This window comes from Herpailurus yagouaroundi, unplaced genomic scaffold (assembly GCF_014898765.1).
Source record: "Herpailurus yagouaroundi ecotype Mexico unplaced genomic scaffold, PumYag 569, whole genome shotgun sequence".
In the NCBI taxonomy this organism is placed as follows: domain Eukaryota; kingdom Metazoa; phylum Chordata; class Mammalia; order Carnivora; family Felidae; genus Herpailurus; species Herpailurus yagouaroundi.
The window spans coordinates 881,633-898,664 of record NW_024412786.1 but is presented as its reverse complement, the minus strand read 5'-3'; the positions used below and the strand labels follow the sequence as shown (position 1 = coordinate 898,664).

The 17,032-nt window shown below is 41.5% G+C and overlaps 1 protein-coding gene and 1 long non-coding RNA gene across 3 annotated transcripts in view; one reads left to right on the top strand and one right to left on the bottom strand.

Moving 5' to 3' along the window:
- ATL3 (atlastin GTPase 3) overlaps nt 1–17,032 on the top strand; it is a 50,169-nt gene that overhangs the window by 599 nt on the left and 32,538 nt on the right. For both annotated transcript variants that reach the window (XM_040466067.1, XM_040466066.1), the window contains exons 2-3: nt 11,969–12,183; nt 12,324–12,467. In XM_040466067.1, the coding sequence (XP_040322001.1) occupies nt 11,977–12,183; nt 12,324–12,467 (351 nt within the window). In that variant the 5' untranslated portion in view covers nt 11,969–11,976. The remainder of the gene's footprint in view (nt 1–11,968; nt 12,184–12,323; nt 12,468–17,032) is intronic.
- On the bottom strand, nt 473–3,229 carry LOC121023874 (uncharacterized). The gene is made up of 2 exons (XR_005787529.1): nt 3,163–3,229; nt 473–657 (listed from the first exon to the last, which is right to left on the bottom strand). It is a non-coding gene; the product is annotated as an uncharacterized LOC121023874 (long non-coding RNA).

Here is a 17,032-nt window from a genome sequence, read left to right as displayed (position 1 = left end):
AGGTGCCCAATTTCCCCCGCCCCCGCCGCCTTCCTGATTATAGTTCCAAGGAGACCGCCCGTCCGCACCGCCGCCCTTTCGGTCCCGGGGCTTGTACCGCGCGCCCCTGCCCAGCGTACCCTCGGCCGCGACTTCGGGGCCGGGGGCTGGTAGCGAGGATCGGGCGCGGGCGGCGCCTTGGCTCCCGGCTGGGAGCGGCCGCCTTCGGGGGTCGGGCCCTGCGCACCGGGGAGGCCCGCAGTGCGCGAAGGCTGGTGGGGCGGGCGGGCGGGCGGAGTCCCGCAACTGCGGCCCCGCCGGCCCCGCCCTGGCCGAGCGGCGCGCGCTCCGGGGCTGCGGCCCCCCCCTCCCTGCCCGGCACTTCGCTCGCTCGCTCGCTCTCTCGCTCGCGGCCCGGGATCCGGGGGCCCAGGGAGCGGGAAGGTAGATGGTCTAGGTTCAGCCTTTGGCAAGGCGCTGGCGGACTCCGAAGTCTTGGAGTTGGAAGCTTTATTTTCGTCCTAACGACCTCGAGGCGCTGACGAGTATTAGGAGAGTGGATTTTAACATCACCCTTCTTTCCATGAACGAGATCAAAGAATGCGGCCTGAATTGGTCTTTAGGAAGTTCTTCTAGGACGTTAGGCACCGGACGTTGTGCCGAGGCTTTCCCGAAGACCTAACAAAGAGCAAAAGTATTAACAATCAAATAGAGACCATAGGTTGAAGGATAGATACTTCATCTGTCATTTTACCCAGCTTTGTTCTTGGCTTGTGTGTAAACTGAAATCGCCTAAAGTTTTACTCGAGAAACTTAGAAGCAGAAAAAAAAAAAAAAAAAAAAAAGAACATTGTTTGGAGAATCTTAAATCCGAGCCCTCGAATCTGAGTGCGAAGTTGGGTGCAATGTTTTGTGAAAGGGAGAGAAGAACTAACGGACCCCAAAACGTCACTTCACGTTTTGGCTTGCCTTTGGAGAAGCAAAACCTACGTGGTTTTAATCTGTGTCAGGTGTTCAGTGTTGCAGTGACCTGAAGTTCAAATTAGTGCTTTTTTCGACTTTGTGCCAAACTAGCCTTGTAGTCTAGAAATTCCTGTTTCTGCTTTTACCACCTGTATAGGAAACGCTTGGATGAAACGGATCTCTGTAAGAAAAGAAATAACACTGGTGCAGCACGTTGTTTTATTAGCTACCGTTTACTATCTCATTGGGATAATCGTGAAATTAAGGAAAATAACGATAGGGGATAAATGTGTGCATAATTTTCTTAGCGTTCACTAAATAGGACTTGTTTCGAATGGGCTTTTTAAAATTGATTTTCTGCGTTGCAGCACTGTGTTTTTCGTATGATTTCTAAATCTTAGAAAAAAGTTTAAATGCACACTCATTATTTAAAATGAGATAATAGAGAATTGTAAGAAGCAAGCGATCAGTATAAAGTTGTCTGACCTCCCCATATCCCCAGTGCTAGGTCATTTAACAGTTTGGTTAGTATCCTTTTTAAATTTTTTTTTTTTTAACATTTATTTATTTTTGGGACAGAGAGAGACAGAGCATGAACGGGGGAGGGGCCGAGAGAGAGGGAGACACAGAATCGGAAGCAGGCTCCAGGCTCCGAGCCATCAGCCCAGAGCCCGATGCGGGGCTCGAACTCACGAACCGCGAGATGGTGACCTGAGCTGAAGTCGGACGCCCAACCGACTGAGCCACCCAGGCGCCCATTAAGATTCCTACGAAGCACCTGGGTTGTGTGAACTTGTTTGAGAACCGGTTTAAAATTTGCCTATAATGACTAGGCATGCCTGTTAAGTTTCTCTGGCCTTGTGAACTGAGAAATTGTTTACGTAACACAGATGCATTTTAAAGTTAATCTGTATTTGAAAACATTTCCCCAAGTTATCTGAAGTTTTAGGAATATATTGTCTAAAAAACATGGCAGGGGAAGGGGGAAGTGAGGGGAAAGCTTTTGTTTAAAAGAAAAAAAAAAAGCTTTAGTCACTGTAGAGCCGACTATCTCAGTGCTGCACATTAGAAAAACCTGTGGTGTTTAAAACCTGATGATGTGTGGGACCCACTGATTCTGATTTACTTCATCCAGGGGCCAGCCAACAGTTAACCCCAAGTAATTCTAATTTGCGTACTAATATATACTAAAATTTCCCTGTAGGTGGTTGCTTACATTTGAATTGATTTGTTACTTTATGGGAACTATAATTTGTAATATCAATATGCGTTTAAAAAAATTTTTTTTTTATGTTTATTTTTGAGAGACAGAGCTGGGGAGGGACAGAGAGAGAAGGAGACACAGAATCTGAAGCAGGCTCCAGGCTCTGAGCTGTCAGCCCAGACCCCGATGTGGGGCTTGAACTGAACCTGGCAGTCATGACCTGAAGCGAAGTCAGACACTTAACCGACTGAGCCACCCAGGTGTCCCCGTAATATCAGTATTTGTATTGAGAAGTTGATGCTCTTTGCAAATTTGTAAAAAATACTTTTTAGTAGCATGTATTTTGATGGAACTTGATTTATTTCACAGCTAAAGTATATTTCAAGTTAGGAAATAGACTTTACTGGTGTAGTAGGTGAAAAAACTTTTTATGTCTTGATAAGGCATCCAAGTCAAATATTGCCAATTAAGAAAGCATTATTCAGTTGGAACACAGACAAAACCTTCAGGTAACCAAATTGATTTTGGTGATTTCTTATTTTTAGGGAAGAGTCAAATAGGATGAATATTGAACTCATTCTATTAAAAAAATGTTTTTTCTATATAATACAGCCTGGCGTCATTTTTAGATTCAGCCTGGTCTCTGCATTTCTGAATCTTCAGTACTGTTTAGTCATAGTTATCTTTATAAGTTCATAAAGCACTACAAAACTGACCAGGAAAATACGGTTTTGTTCAGCATTCTGTGCTAAAGTACACAGATTTTTTTTTTTATGGCAGATGAATTGAGAAAAAATTCCTCTTAAGCCCTTGAATTGATTAGAATGTAAATTTCCCCCAGTGTTCTCTTTTGTTTCGTATAAGTAGTATTTTCATTGAGACAACTTAAAAAAATATGTGTATCTACTTACTGCCTTAAGACAGAATAGAATACAGTATATAAAAGCACTCCCCAGCCGTGAGCAAATGGAACCACACCCAGCAGTTGGAGTTAGCTGAGGTCTTAGTGTACTTACCCTCACATATGATGATGTGTTTTCTCTGGCCTTGTCTGAATTAGGAACTTTAAAGACTGCCAGCGAGAACAAGGCATGAAATGATATGCCTCTGTTTTTGGGTGTGTTGCTCTTGCCCTTTATTAAATGTGTTTCAAAAGGAGAGTGGAAAACTCAGGTCATAACTTTACCCTGAGTCATACACTATACTTAGTAGAAATGTTTCTGAAACTAAAGTTTATTTGCTTTTTGGAACTCTCTGAGCAGTAAAGATGAGCACCGAGGCTGGCTCTACTCTAGTGGTTCTTAACCCAGGGTGATTATGCCCCGGTGGGACATTTAGCAATTTCCGGGAACATTTTTGGGTCTTAGAACCAGGGGGTAGCATTACTGGTATCTAGTGAGTAGAGGCCAGAGTTGTTGCTCGATATCCTGCAATGAATGGGATAGCTTCCCACAGTAGAGAGTTACCTGGCCCCAAATACCAGTAATGCCCAGGTTGAATAACCCTGGTCTACACTGTCGAATTGATCAACTAAATTCTGTATGAATTTTCTGAAGTAGCAGTTGCAACTGCTTCCAGTTAACTAGTTTCATTGAATTTATCCCCGTTCAGGTGTGTTTTCAAATATTTGAGGGGAATTTAAACTTTTTTTCCTACGATGCTTTTTTAAGTTTGTTTATTTTGAGAGAGAGAGAGAGAGAGCGAGTGCACAATGGGGAGGGGCAGAGAGGGGGGGGGAGAGAGAGAATTCCAAGCAGGCTCTGCACGGTCAGTGCACCAGCCTGACGGGCTCGATCTCACCAGCCAGATCGTGACCTGAGCCGAAATCAGAAGTCAGATGCTTAACCGACTGACTGGGCCACCCAGGTGCCCCCCTATAATGCTTTTCTGATAGAATTTATTTGTTAGAAGTTATGTTTTCCATAGACCTGAAAAGCCCAGTTATGATTCAGTAGTCTCACCTATTTTTAATTTAGCCTGTGGAACTACGTTGTAAAAAGTCTTTTAAACATTCAAAGTTAGATCGTTCTAGGAAGAGTTAATGCTGTAATTTGCTAGGTCTCTACAAATGCTTCCCTGTGATAATTTGTTTCACCTGTTAAGTCTTTCAACTTTCTACTTGGATTGTCTGCCTTTGTCATTTTGGTGCAGAGCTAAGTGTATTGAATGCAGTTATCACAGAGATTATTTGAACAGGTGTATATAGACCTGTTGGTGAGTCTGGATTAAGGTGTGTTGTGCCAAAAGTAAAGGATAAATCAGTACTTTAAAAGTAATTGGAAAAAAGATTGTAGCTTCCACACAAACTGTTAAAAGACTTTAATTATCCAGATATTTTCAGCATTTCCTACATACCTGAAGTGATGGCTGTTTCAGTATTACTATGAGCTATTACAGCAATAATCAGAATTGGCAGTATGAAAGAGCATTTGTCCTACACACTTTTTTTTGAACATAGGTTTTAAGTTCCCTTATATGTATATGGATGACAGATGTGACTATGGTCAGGCCACATCTCTATATGTGTACAAAAATGTCTCTGTTATTCATATAAACACAATACAGCCTTAGCTCTTCATATAAACGAACATTAACTGTTCGTATAAGTGAGCATTACTGTTGTGTCAGAGTAGATTTATAGATCTTGGGGAAGAATTGCTTCACTAAAGGGAGAAGGCATGTAAAGTTGCCACTTAAAAGTTTTTCTACTACCATTCCTGGAGGTTGGATCTTTAGAGTTTAAGATTCCTGAGAAGTGGGAGTAATTTCATTGCAATTAGGGGGAATCCCAGTCCCCACCCCAAAAAAAACCCCTCAAAACAAAACCCCAAACCTCGAAAGCTTTCGTGTGAATCCTTAGCAAGTTGCTTTAATGTTTTTATCATTATAAATTTTGATCTGTTCTTTAGCCAGTCCTGTATAAATTACGCCAAGGGATGAATGGGTTACCTAGCAAGTTTGGCCAATTTAAATATCCAGGAAATTTTCAATTGTTAAAGAGTCATTGAATTTTAGAGCTAGAAAATCACTTCACCCAACTGCCTGGTTTTGTAGAGGAAACTGAGACACAGAGAAGTAAAATGATTTACTCATGCTGTTAAGAGTCATTGCAAAACTGGGCCCCAGTTGTTGGGGAAGACCTTTCTCCTGTACATTCTGCCTCACTAGAGTAACAACCTTTGCCAAAAGAGGAGCTTGAGTCATAGGAGGAAATGATAGGATTTGGGGATATAGTGTAAAGGAAGATAGAGTTGGGAGGTGTAGAGGTTGAGAGGTAGAGATTTCAGAGAAGTGGAATAATTGAGAGGATTCATTTTGATGACACTACAAGTAGACTTAGGAAATGTTAGTACTGGAAGGGTTTCTAGAGGTTGAATCTTGACTCATTTCACAGTTGAGACCGAAGACTAGACATGCCCAGAATGACACAGGTTGTTAGTGGTAGGACTGGAACAGGAACTCGTCTCTTGACTCCTACACCCGTATATTTCTACATATTACTTCTGAGAGTGAGGTGATGGTGGAATATCCAGGCGAATCTGTCCCTTAGGCAGTTTCACATTTGGACCTGAATGCAGGTTAGGAATTAATGAAGTTGCATCACCAAAGTAGAGGGTATAGCGAAATTACAAGAATAAAGAGCTCATTGAGGGAGCGAATGAGAACCACAAGACTGAAGCAGAGTGCTGGTGTAACTCACAGGAGGCCAAAGAGAAAAAGAAGCAGCTGAAGGAGATGGTAAAGAGATTGGGTGGGAGCTAGGAATGGGCACTGTCTCTGAGTCCAAAGGTTTTCAGAAGTTCTAGAAGCAGGTGGCAGTTGTGTTGTCACACAGTTGAATGAGAATCAAGAAAGGGCCGTTGGATTTGGCAAGAGGTCATTGATAAACCTGAGAATAGTTTCAACAGGGAGATTGAGAGGAAAGTGATGAGAAGGGAATGGGTAAATGGATGAAGACATACCTTCAAGGAGTTTGGCGGTGAAAGGAGACTGCAAGAGGGAAGAGAAGAAACTGATTTTTATTAAGATACTTGACATGTACTATTGGGGTTAATGTGCACAATACTAGGAAACTTCTTCCTTTTAGATACTGGGACTGAATGTGACAGTTTCCCTACTTCCCAGAAGCTCCCAGCTGGGTAATAAGTCATGATCACAAATGCTAGTGTTATGAGTGGAATAATAGTAGGTATGAGGTTTTATTGGAAATAGGAAAGTGGGACCACTTTATTGAGTTCCTAATATGTGTTAGACTCTGCTTTGAAATGAGTATTCAATTTGTAAATAAATGGAGCTACAAGTGGTAAGAAATTTATCCATAGTCACATTGAGACTAGGTGGTGGGGTTTATACAGTTATTCCACAAGTATTTATTGGGTGTCCACTAGGTGTGGGCCTTGTTCTGGGATCTTGGGGGATCTAACATTGAACAAAAGAGACAAAAATTCCTGCCCTCATGGAGCTTACATTCTAGAGGGGAGAGAAAAAAGATTCAAGCCCTGCCCTCTGGATTCCAGAGCCTGTTTTCTTTTTAGTATATCAGGTAAAGTGATAGGCTCTGAGAGTCTGGGCTGGAAGGGATCAGGACAGAGGGAGGGTGAATGTGAGCGCCGAAGGATAATCGTTTGCCTGGAGTCAGGGGGGAGCTTGCATTTCAGGAGGTGGGAACAAATGGTTGAATAGGTTGTACATTGGAAATTTTGGAATCCAGGCAGGACAGGACCTGAATCCTAAGTTTCTTCCAGTAGAAAGACCAGTGAATGTAAATCTGCCTGGGAAGATGAGGGGAGTAAGGAATTAGAGGAACCAAGGCAGTGGGGAGAACCGTGAACAACTTTGGCTTAGAGGATGGAGATTTAGCTTTGAGCCATCAGTCCATAAAGTATTTTGATAGCCCCTTGTGTAGTTGCTGTCGTGATGTGTTTTTGTGCTGTAACAAAGGTCAGCCCTAATGGATGAGGTCCTATCATTAAAGTAACCCTTGGGGACGGTGCCTAACTGGCAAGAAAGATTGGAGGTGGTATGGCCTAAGCTAGGGTTTTGATGAAGGGATCTTAAGGGATCAGGGAGCCTGAGATATGCAGATAAATCAGCAAAGGACAGTTATTTTTTTATTTAAAAAATTTATTTTTGTAGTTTTATTTAACTAATCTCTACACCCCACGTAGGGCTCAAACTCACGACTCCGAGATCATGAGTCACGTGCTCCTCCAATTGAACCAGCCTGGTGCCTCTTTTAAAAAACATTTTGGGGGGGGGGTTACCTGGCTGATTCAGTCAGAGGAACATGTGATTCTACACCCACGTGGGGTGTAGAGATTACTTAAGTAAATAAAATCTTTAAATTTTTTTTTTAAGACAAAAAGGACATTTATATAACATCTGGAAAGGTGTGAGTAGAAATAAAGTCTTTACTTGGAAGATCAATGATACTCTTTGTCTTAAGAAGTGAGAGAGAAAGATGATGTGAAAAGAGAGCAACTCTGTTTGTTTAAATTGAATTATTGGTGGTGTGTACAGTTCAAAATGATTTTTCCCTTAAGTGGAACCAAACCAAAGGAACAAGATCTTTTTAAATCCAGTGTGCCCAGTAAACTGTTGTGAAGAGAAATGCAAGCTCACCCCGGGTCCTCCAACTAAACATAGCCCGGTTCTCTTCCTTTTCATTGGGCTGTAGGCGGAAAGAGGAAGAAATGAATGACGGTCTTACCGCCTTTGTTCTCCCAACTGGCCTTCTCCGTCGTCTTCATCTTCCCTTGAAGCACAGTTCATTGTGCACAACTGCATACGTTCTGGTCATCGGTTTATTCCATCTTGTCTGTAGCCCCAGGAACCTTACCTCCTGTGCCTGGTGCTCTGACAAAACCATCTGCATCCTCGGGGTCGTAGCTTTCAACCGTATTCCAGAACATACGGTTCATTGTTTTTACAGTCGTTTATTGTGGGCCTGCTGTGTGTCAGTACGTCCACATTGCTCAGCAAACTTTAATGGTGGAATAGATGAAATTGAAAGAGCCAGCATCATGAACTTAATTGTGAAGTCCCCCGGGACTGTTGTACGGGTTACTGGGTTTGGCTGTATCTGAGAGAGCCTTCAAGTAAGTTTCATTCATTCATTCATTCATGCATTCATTCACATAACAGCGAGCCAGCATGGCGCTTCTGCCGCATGAAGCCCTAGGCCCTACCTCTCTTGTTGCTCCAGGGCTCCCGGGCGTTGCCCTCATGTGCCTGGTGCAGGATGACTCCCTCCCGCTGATGCATCCAGCTAGCAGGAAAGGGGGAAGTTGTTATATCGTTTCCAGTCAGAACTTAGGCACACGGTGATGGCCCTGCTACAGGATTGGGTTGAAAACGTTTTTCTTTCCTGCAGTGTTATGCCCAGCTAAAAATTTGTTGCCATAGCAGGAGGGGAAAATGAATGTTGGGGGAGCGACCAGCCATCTCAGGGACCTTGTTTGGAACTGCTCTGAGTATTGCACAGTACGTAACACTGTGGCTTATCCATAAGGTCCGAATAAATTGTTCTTGTTAGTTCTTTTATATGAAAGATTGAAGGTCCTTAGTTCCTGGATTCACCTGCTATTGTGGCAATAAAAAGAACTGTGAGAGAATATTCACAGAAATGTTTCCTTTTATCCAGGCAGTAAAGGGAAAGAAAAATATTCCTATACATTTATCACAATGATACCATGACAGTTATTGTGTATTTATAACTTGTTTTCCAGTAGTCTGCCAAAAATTAAAAAGTGGCAAGACCCTTTTGTTGCTGACATTTTATTTTTTTATTTTTATATTTTTTTTAACATTTATTTATTTTTGAGACAGAGAGAGACAGAGCATGAATGGGGGGAGGGCCAGAGAGAGAGGGAGACACAGAATCTGAAGCAGGCTCCAGGCTCTGAGCTGTCAGCACAGAGCCTGATGCGGGGCTCGAACTCACGGACTGTGAGATCGTGACCTGAGCAAAGTCAGACGCTCAACCGACTGAGCCACCCAGGCGTCCCTGTTGCTGACATTTTAAATATAAAAAGTTATCAGCAATTTCTTTAGCTTAAAGGGTGCAGTATGGCAGTCATGCTGTTTGTTGACTTTGCCTGCTGTGATCATGCAACCTTCAGTCCTTCCCAGACAAAAGTAACTTGGGAACCATATTTGTGATTTTGGCCATATCTGCTTACCTGTACAATGCTTTACTTAATATTTATCTTTCAATTTACTTTATTATTTTTAAAATTTTTTAATGTTTACTTATTTTTGAAAGAGAGAGAGAGAGAGAGCATGAGCAAGGGAGGGGCAGAGAAGGAGACACAGAGTCTGAAGCAGGCTCCAGTCTCTGAGCTGTCAGCATAGAGCCCCGTGTGGGGCTCGAACCCACAAGCTGTGAAATCATGACCTGAGCGGAAGTCAGATGCTCAACTGACTGAGCCACCCAGGTGCCTCTCAATTTACTTTAAATTGATTCCCCTTTTAAACTTGCCATCCTTCTAAGCAATAGTCCGTTAAAACATGGTTTTGTTTCCTAATACACATTAAAATACATAATTATTATAATAAAAATTGTCCCTTTAACTACATGGAAACATCTCCTTTAATGCCTGTGGCACATACTCACATTTAGGGAAATAGTGCTTTGCTTCATCCTTAAGCTACGCTTGTAGCTTTTTGTAAACTTTCCATAAATCCATAGCTACTAAGTGGCTCGGAATTTCTTTCTTTTTTTAAAATTAAGTTTTTTTGTTCATTTTTGAGAGAGAAAGTGCAAGCAGGGGAGGGGCAGAGAGAGGGAGAGAGAATCCCACGCAGGCTCTGTGCTGTCAGCGCAGAGCCTGACATGGGGCTTGAACCCACGAATCGTGAGACCATGACTGGAGCCAAAGTCAGATGCTTAACCAACTGAGCCACCCAGGGGCCCTGGCTCTGAATTTCAAAGAATTAATATCTTTGTGCATTCAACTGTGTCAGGGAAACTACTAGTTAGTGCTTAATTTTGAGCTAAAGAATTAATTGCCCCTCGCCTGGGTGGCGCAGTCAGTTAAGCGTCCGACTTCAGCCAGGTCACGATCTCGCGGTCCGTGAGTTCGAGCCCCGCGTCGGGCTCTGGGCTGATGGCTCAGAGCCTGGAGCCTGTTTCCGATTCTGTGTCTCCCTCTCTCTCTGCCTCTCCCCCGTTCATGCTCTGTCTCTCTCTGTCCCCAAAATAAATAAACGTTGAAAAAAAAATTAAAAAAAAAAAAAAAAAAGAATTAATTGCCCCTAAAATGTTGACTAGGTTATTAAGAGTGATCTGCAAGTCCTAGCCCCTAAACATCCTTTCAGGCTTTTCTCCAGAACTTGTTGGGCAAGATGTTTAGCTTTTGTAAGCTCTAGTATCCTTATATTAATTAATTAATTAATTAACTAACTAACTAAATTTACATCCAAATTAGCATATAGTGCAACAGTGATTTCAGGAGTAGATTCCTTAATGCCCTTTACCCATTTAGCCCATCCCCCCTCCCACAACCCCTCCAGTAACCCTCTGTTTGTTCTCCATATTTATGACTCTTATGCTTTGTCCCCCTTCCTGTTTTTATATTATTTTTGCTTCCCTTCCCTTATGCTCATCTGTTTTGTATCTTAAATTCCTCATATGAGTGAAGTCATAAGATATTTGTCTTTCTTTGACTAATTTCACTTAGCATAATACCCTCCAGTTCCATCCACGTAGTTGCAAATGTCAAGATATTCTTTTTGATTGCCGAGTAATATTCCATTGTATCTGTATACCACATCTTTATCCATTCATCCTTCGATGGACATTTGGGCTCTTTCCATACCTTGGCTATTGTTGATAGTGCTGCTATAAACATTGGGGTGCATGTGCCCCTTTGAAACAGCACACCCGTATCCCTTGGAGAAATACCTAGCAGTGCAATTGCTGGGTCATAGGGTAGTCCTATTTTTAGTTTTTTCAGGAACCTCCATACTGTACAGAGTGGCTGTACCAGCTTGCATTCCCACCTAGTATCCTTGTTTTTAAATACAGGGCGGTATTATTTACCTCATAGGATTGTTCTGAGGATTAAATTAAATGTATGTAAAAGGCTTAGCAGTGGCGGGCATCCTTTCTACTGTTGATGGACATTTGGGTTGTTTCTGGTTTTGGACTATTTTGAATAAAGCTGATGTGAATGAACATTCTTGTATTTCTGTCTTTTGGTAGACATAAGCATTTATTTCTCTTACATACCTAGGAGTAGAATTGCTAGATGGTAGGTATGTCTAGTTTTAATAGATATTGCCAAGAAGATTTCCAGAGTGGTTATATTCTCATCAGAATGTGTGTGAATATTCCAGTTGTACCATATCCTCTCCCACAGTTGATATTGTCTGTCTTTTAAATTTTAGCCTTTCAGATGGACAGGTGATGGTATCTCATTATGGTTTTAATTTGTTTTCTTTGCTAAGTAATGGTATGGAACCACCTCTTTATATGATTTTTGACCATTTGGATATCCTTTTTTCATGAAGTGCCTTTTGCTTATTACTATTTTAAAAATTGGAATATTTGTCCTTTTCTTATGGATTTCTGTATTCATTCTGGATGTGAGTTTTTGGATACAGGTATTGTGAATATTTTGTCCTAGCCTGTGGCTTTCATATTTACTTAATGATGTCTTTTAATGAGCAAAAATTCTTAATTTTATCATGGAGTCTGTCATTTTTTTCTTTTATGGTTAGTGCTTTTGTGTTTAAGAAGGTTTTGCTTTTCCCATGTTCAAAAATACAAATTAAAAAAAAAAGATTTGAAACTTAATATTTTTCTCTCCAACAATCTAGGTGATGCCATGGAGACTGGAAAGCCTGGTCCAGTGCAGGTTGTTTTGGTTCAGAAAGACCAGCATTCCTTTGAGCTAGAAGAGAAAGCTTTGGCCAGCATTCTCTTGCAGGACCACATCCGAGACCTTGATGTGGTGGTGGTGTCCGTGGCTGGTGCCTTCCGAAAGGGCAAATCCTTCTTTCTGGACTTTATGCTACGATACTTATATTTCCAGGTAAGTGAGAATTATTTCATCTCAGGTTAGAAAATGAGACTTTTGTGTCCAAAAGAGCAAGATAAGCTCATGGATTATCCTTGATGTGCAAAATTACTCAAAATTTAAGATTTAATGGATATTGCTTATTTCTCCTGTAGAAGGAAGGTGGCAGTTCAAATTGGTTGGGTGACTCAGAAGAACCGTTAACAGGATTTTCATGGAGAGGGGGCTCTGACCCAGAAACAACTGGGATTCAGATCTGGAGTGAAGTTTTCACCGTGGAGAAGCCAGGTGGGAAGAAGGTAAGGAAGAACAGACTTCTAAATGAACAAAAACAACAAAATGGGAACTTTAATGTGTACTCTGAAAATTCTGTTAAAAATAATATTTATCCAGGGGCATCTGGGTGGCTCAGTGGGTTGAGCGTCTGACTTCAGCTCAGGTCATGGTCTCATGGTTCATGAGTTCAAGCCCACATCAGGCTCACTGCTGTCAGCCTGTAGGCACAGAGCCCGCTTCGGATCCTCTGTCTCTCTTTCTCTCTCTCTGTTCCTACCCCACCCACGCATTCTCTCAAAAATAAACATTAAAAAAAAAAAAAAGAATAAAAAGGTTTGTTAAATGGTACCAGAGTTGTATTTAATCTAGACCTATTTACTCCTCACCACCCAGTACTCTTCTGAGTACTCTAGAATTATGGGACTTTTCAGTCTGGCTGAGGGAACAGGCCTGTTCTTGGCTGTCTGTGAGCACGGGATACTGTTCACTCTGAACCTTTTGGATGGTTGTTTCTCGAGCCTCAGGTAGTGTCCTCATGCACACGTGCTTGTAAGTACTCAGCTGAACTCTTGATGTGGACCCTCTGCAGATCCCTGGGGTTTGTTGTATCTCTCTCTGCCTGGGAATTCCAGCTTTCTTGGTCTCCCTGACTCTCAGCTGTGTCTCTTCAACTCAGGGAATCTGTCGGGTTCTGCTTGGGTTTCCTTTGCCCGAGCGTTGGCCGGTAAGCTCGGACAACGGACGGGCTCACCTTACCTGTTTCCTTTCCCTTGAGGATCATTATCCTTTGTTACCTGATGTCCAGTGTCTTGAACTGCCTTTTCATGTATTTTGTTCTTTTTTCGTTTCAGGTAGGAGGGTAATTTCAGTCTCTTACTCCATTTTGGTGGGAAGTGGAACCCCAGTCTTCCCATTTTAGAGATGCCAGAAAGAGACCCAGGGAGTTAAGGCCTGCAGTGGGTAATACAGGGGCTCTTCGGTCAGACATTACAACAAGGCCCTACAACTGTTCATTTCTGTGTTCTTCAGTATCATTGCTCTCTTTCTACATTTCTGATAATGTATGGTAGATGCTTTCATAATTTTCTTTCCAGGAATATGTAATTATTTTTGACTTCGTGATTTTGTAGAACTGGTGGATCTGATTCTTATTTTGGGGGGCAACTGGTGTGTTATTTTTTCATAATAGTTTAGGAAGTCTCTACAAAGTTAGTAGTAAGCAAGCTTTGCTTTTAGTTATCTGACATTTGTAGTGCCCTCATTTTATCTTGTTGAATTGACTCCCATAAAGCTCATTGTTTTTTGAGATCATTTGGCTTCCTCACCTTTAAAAAAATTAATAGATTTTACTTATTTATTTTTTGAGATGATTATTTTATTTATTTATTTATTTAAAATTTACAACCAAGTAAATTTAAGTTAGCGTATATTAGTTATTAGCATATAGTGCAACAATGATTTCAGGAGTAGATTCCTTAATGCCCCTGACCCATTTAGCCCATCCCCCCTCCCACAACCCCTCCAGCAACCCTCTGCTTGTTCTCCATATCTAAGAGAAACAAAACATATTTATGTTTTGTCCCTTCCCTTGTTTTTATATTATTTTTGCTTCCTTTCCCTTACGTTCATCTGTTTTGTCTCTTAAAGTCCTCATATGAGTGAAGTCATATGATATTTGTCTTTCTCTGACTAATATCACTTAGCATAATACTCTCTAGTTCCATCCATATAGTTGTATATGGCAAGATTTCATTTTTGATTGCTGAATAATATCCCATTGTATATATATATATTTACCACATCTTTTTTTTTTTTTTTCAACGTTTATTTATTTTTGGGATAGAGAGAGACAGAGCATGAACGGGGGAGGGGCAGAGAGAGAGGGAGACACAGAATCGGAAACAGGCTCCAGGCTCTGAGCCATCAGCCCAGAGCCTGACGCGGGGCTCGAACTCCCGGACCGCGAGATCGTGACCTGGCTGAAGTCGGACGCTTAACCGACTGCGCCACCCAGGCGCCCCAACCACATCTTCTTTATTCATTCTTCCGTTGATGGACATTTGGGCTCTTTCCATACTTTGGCTATAGTCGGCAGTGCTGCTATAAACATTGGGGTGCATGTGCCCCTTTGAAACAGCATGCCTGTATCCCTTGGATGAATACCTAGTAGTGCAATTGCTGGGTCGTAGGGTAGTTCTATTTTTAATTTTTTTGAGGAACCTCCATCCTGTTTTCCAGAGTGGCTGCACCAGTTTGCATTAATAGACTTTATTTTTTGGGACAATTTTAGATTTATGGAAAAATTGATCAGAAACTGCTGAGTTCTCATACTCCCCTTCCCATCTGCCAGTTTCCCCCTATTGTTTATATCTTGTTTTAGTGTAATGCATTTTTTATAATTAATGAACCAATATTGATATATTGCTATTAACCAAAGCCCACAGTTTACGTTAGGATTCCCTCTTTGTGCTCTACATTCTGTGGGTTTTGGTAAATGTATACCGATATGCAGCTACCATTATTGTGTCAGACAGAATAGGTATACTGCCCTAAAAATCCTCTGTGCTCCACCTGTTTGTTCCTGCCTCCTCCCCCCTCCTCCTCCTCTCAGAACTGGCAACCTCTGATCTTCTGTCTCCATAGTTCTGCCTTTTCTGGAAAGTCATATAGTTGGAATCATACAGTCTGTAGCCTTTTCTGATTGGCTTCTTTCCCTTAGCAATGTACTTTTATGGTTCCTCACCTTTTTTAATGACTTGATAGCTCATTTCTTTTTATTCCTGAATAATATTCCATTATATGGATGTTCCACAGTGTATCTTCACCTACTGAAGGACATCTTGTTTGCTTCCAGGTTTTGGCAATTATGCAGTCAAATGCCCTACCCCTGAGCTATACTCCCAAGTTTTGGCAATTTACGAATAAAGCTGCTGGAAGCATTTGTGAGCAGGTTTTTGTGTGGATGTCAGTTTCAACTCATTTGAGTAAATACCAAGGAGTGTGATCGTTAGATTGTATGTAAGGCGATGTTTCGTTTTGTAAGAAACTGCCAAACTGTCTTCCAAAGTAGCTGTATCATTTTGTACTGTTTCGAGCCATGATGCAAGTTCCTGTTGTTCCACATACTCGTCGGCATAATGTTGTCCATCTTCTTGATTTTGGCCATCCTAATAGGTGTGTAGAGGTATCTTGGTGTTGTGTTTCCTACCTCTTTAAAAAACATTATGTTTAGACATTCAACAGGATCAGGAGTGCTTTCAGAAATCAATATAATATTGTATAAATGCCATACTAATAAGCAGTTTTTTTAGAAGTTTCCCAAATAAAAGTTTCACATGATTGTCTTTTTTTTTTTTAATTTTTTTTAAACTTTTATTTATTTTTGAGAGACAGAAAGAGAGCATGAGCAGGGGAGGGTCAGAGAGACGGGGAGACGTAGAATCCAAAACAGGCTCCAGGCTCTGAGCTGTCAGCACGGAGCCTGACATGGGGCTCAAACCCACTACTGTGAGATTATGACCTGAGCCGAAGTTGGATGCTTAATTGACTGAGCCACCCAGGCATCCCATGATTGTCTTACTTAAAAAAAAAAAAAAAAAAAAAAAAATGTTTACTTATTTATTTTTGAGAGAGGAAGAGGGAGGGAGAGGGAGGAGCAGAGAGAGAGGGAGACAGAATCTGAAGCAGGCTCTGTGCTGTGCTAACAGCGCAGGGGTTCGAACCCACGAACCGAAAGACCATTACCTGACCTGAAGTCGCATGCTTAACTGACTGAGCCATTCATGAGGCACTCCATGATTGTCTTAACTTTTTAATATACTTGGTGAGATTTTAGCTTAGCACTTACCTGGATAAAAATGTAGATAATTTATTTATACTTTTTAGTTGAAAATCTTTAAAAAAAATTTTTTTTTCAACGTTTTTATTTATTTATGGGACAGACAGAGACAGAGCATGAACGGGGGAGGGGCAGAGAGAGAGGGAGACACAGAATCGGAAACAGGCTCCAGGCTCCGAGCCATCAGCCCAGAGCCTGACGCGGGGCTCGAACTCCCGGACCGCGAGATCGTGACCTGGCTGAAGTCGGACGCTTAACCGACTGCGCCACCCAGGCGCCCCTGAAAATCTTTTAAATATGTAACTCGTGTATTCTTTTTAACTGTTATGTAGTAATTATATGAATGTCTTATTTTATCCATTTACCTACTCCATTAAATTAAATTAAGCCCATTTAGATGGTCTCCTTTTTAAAAAAATTTTTTTTTAATTTTTATAATCCTTGCTACAGTGAACAATCTGATAAATCTCTCCTTGAGTAAATGTGCAAGCATGACCCCAAGCCATAGTTTTTGAACTCTGTCCATGACCCATGAAGGGTAGAGAAATCAATTTATTGGCTCATGACCAGTATTTAAAAAGAAAGAACTAGAACAGAGCAGAAGGTATCAGAGTGCAGTGTGCATACACATTTAGTTTCAGCTTTCTGTATGTGTGTAATGTATTCAGTCATGATGTTAAATATATTTCTTTCTTTGGGTCCTGGTCCAGAACATTAGAGAGCCACGTGGCAGTGCATTTGCTAGGTCTG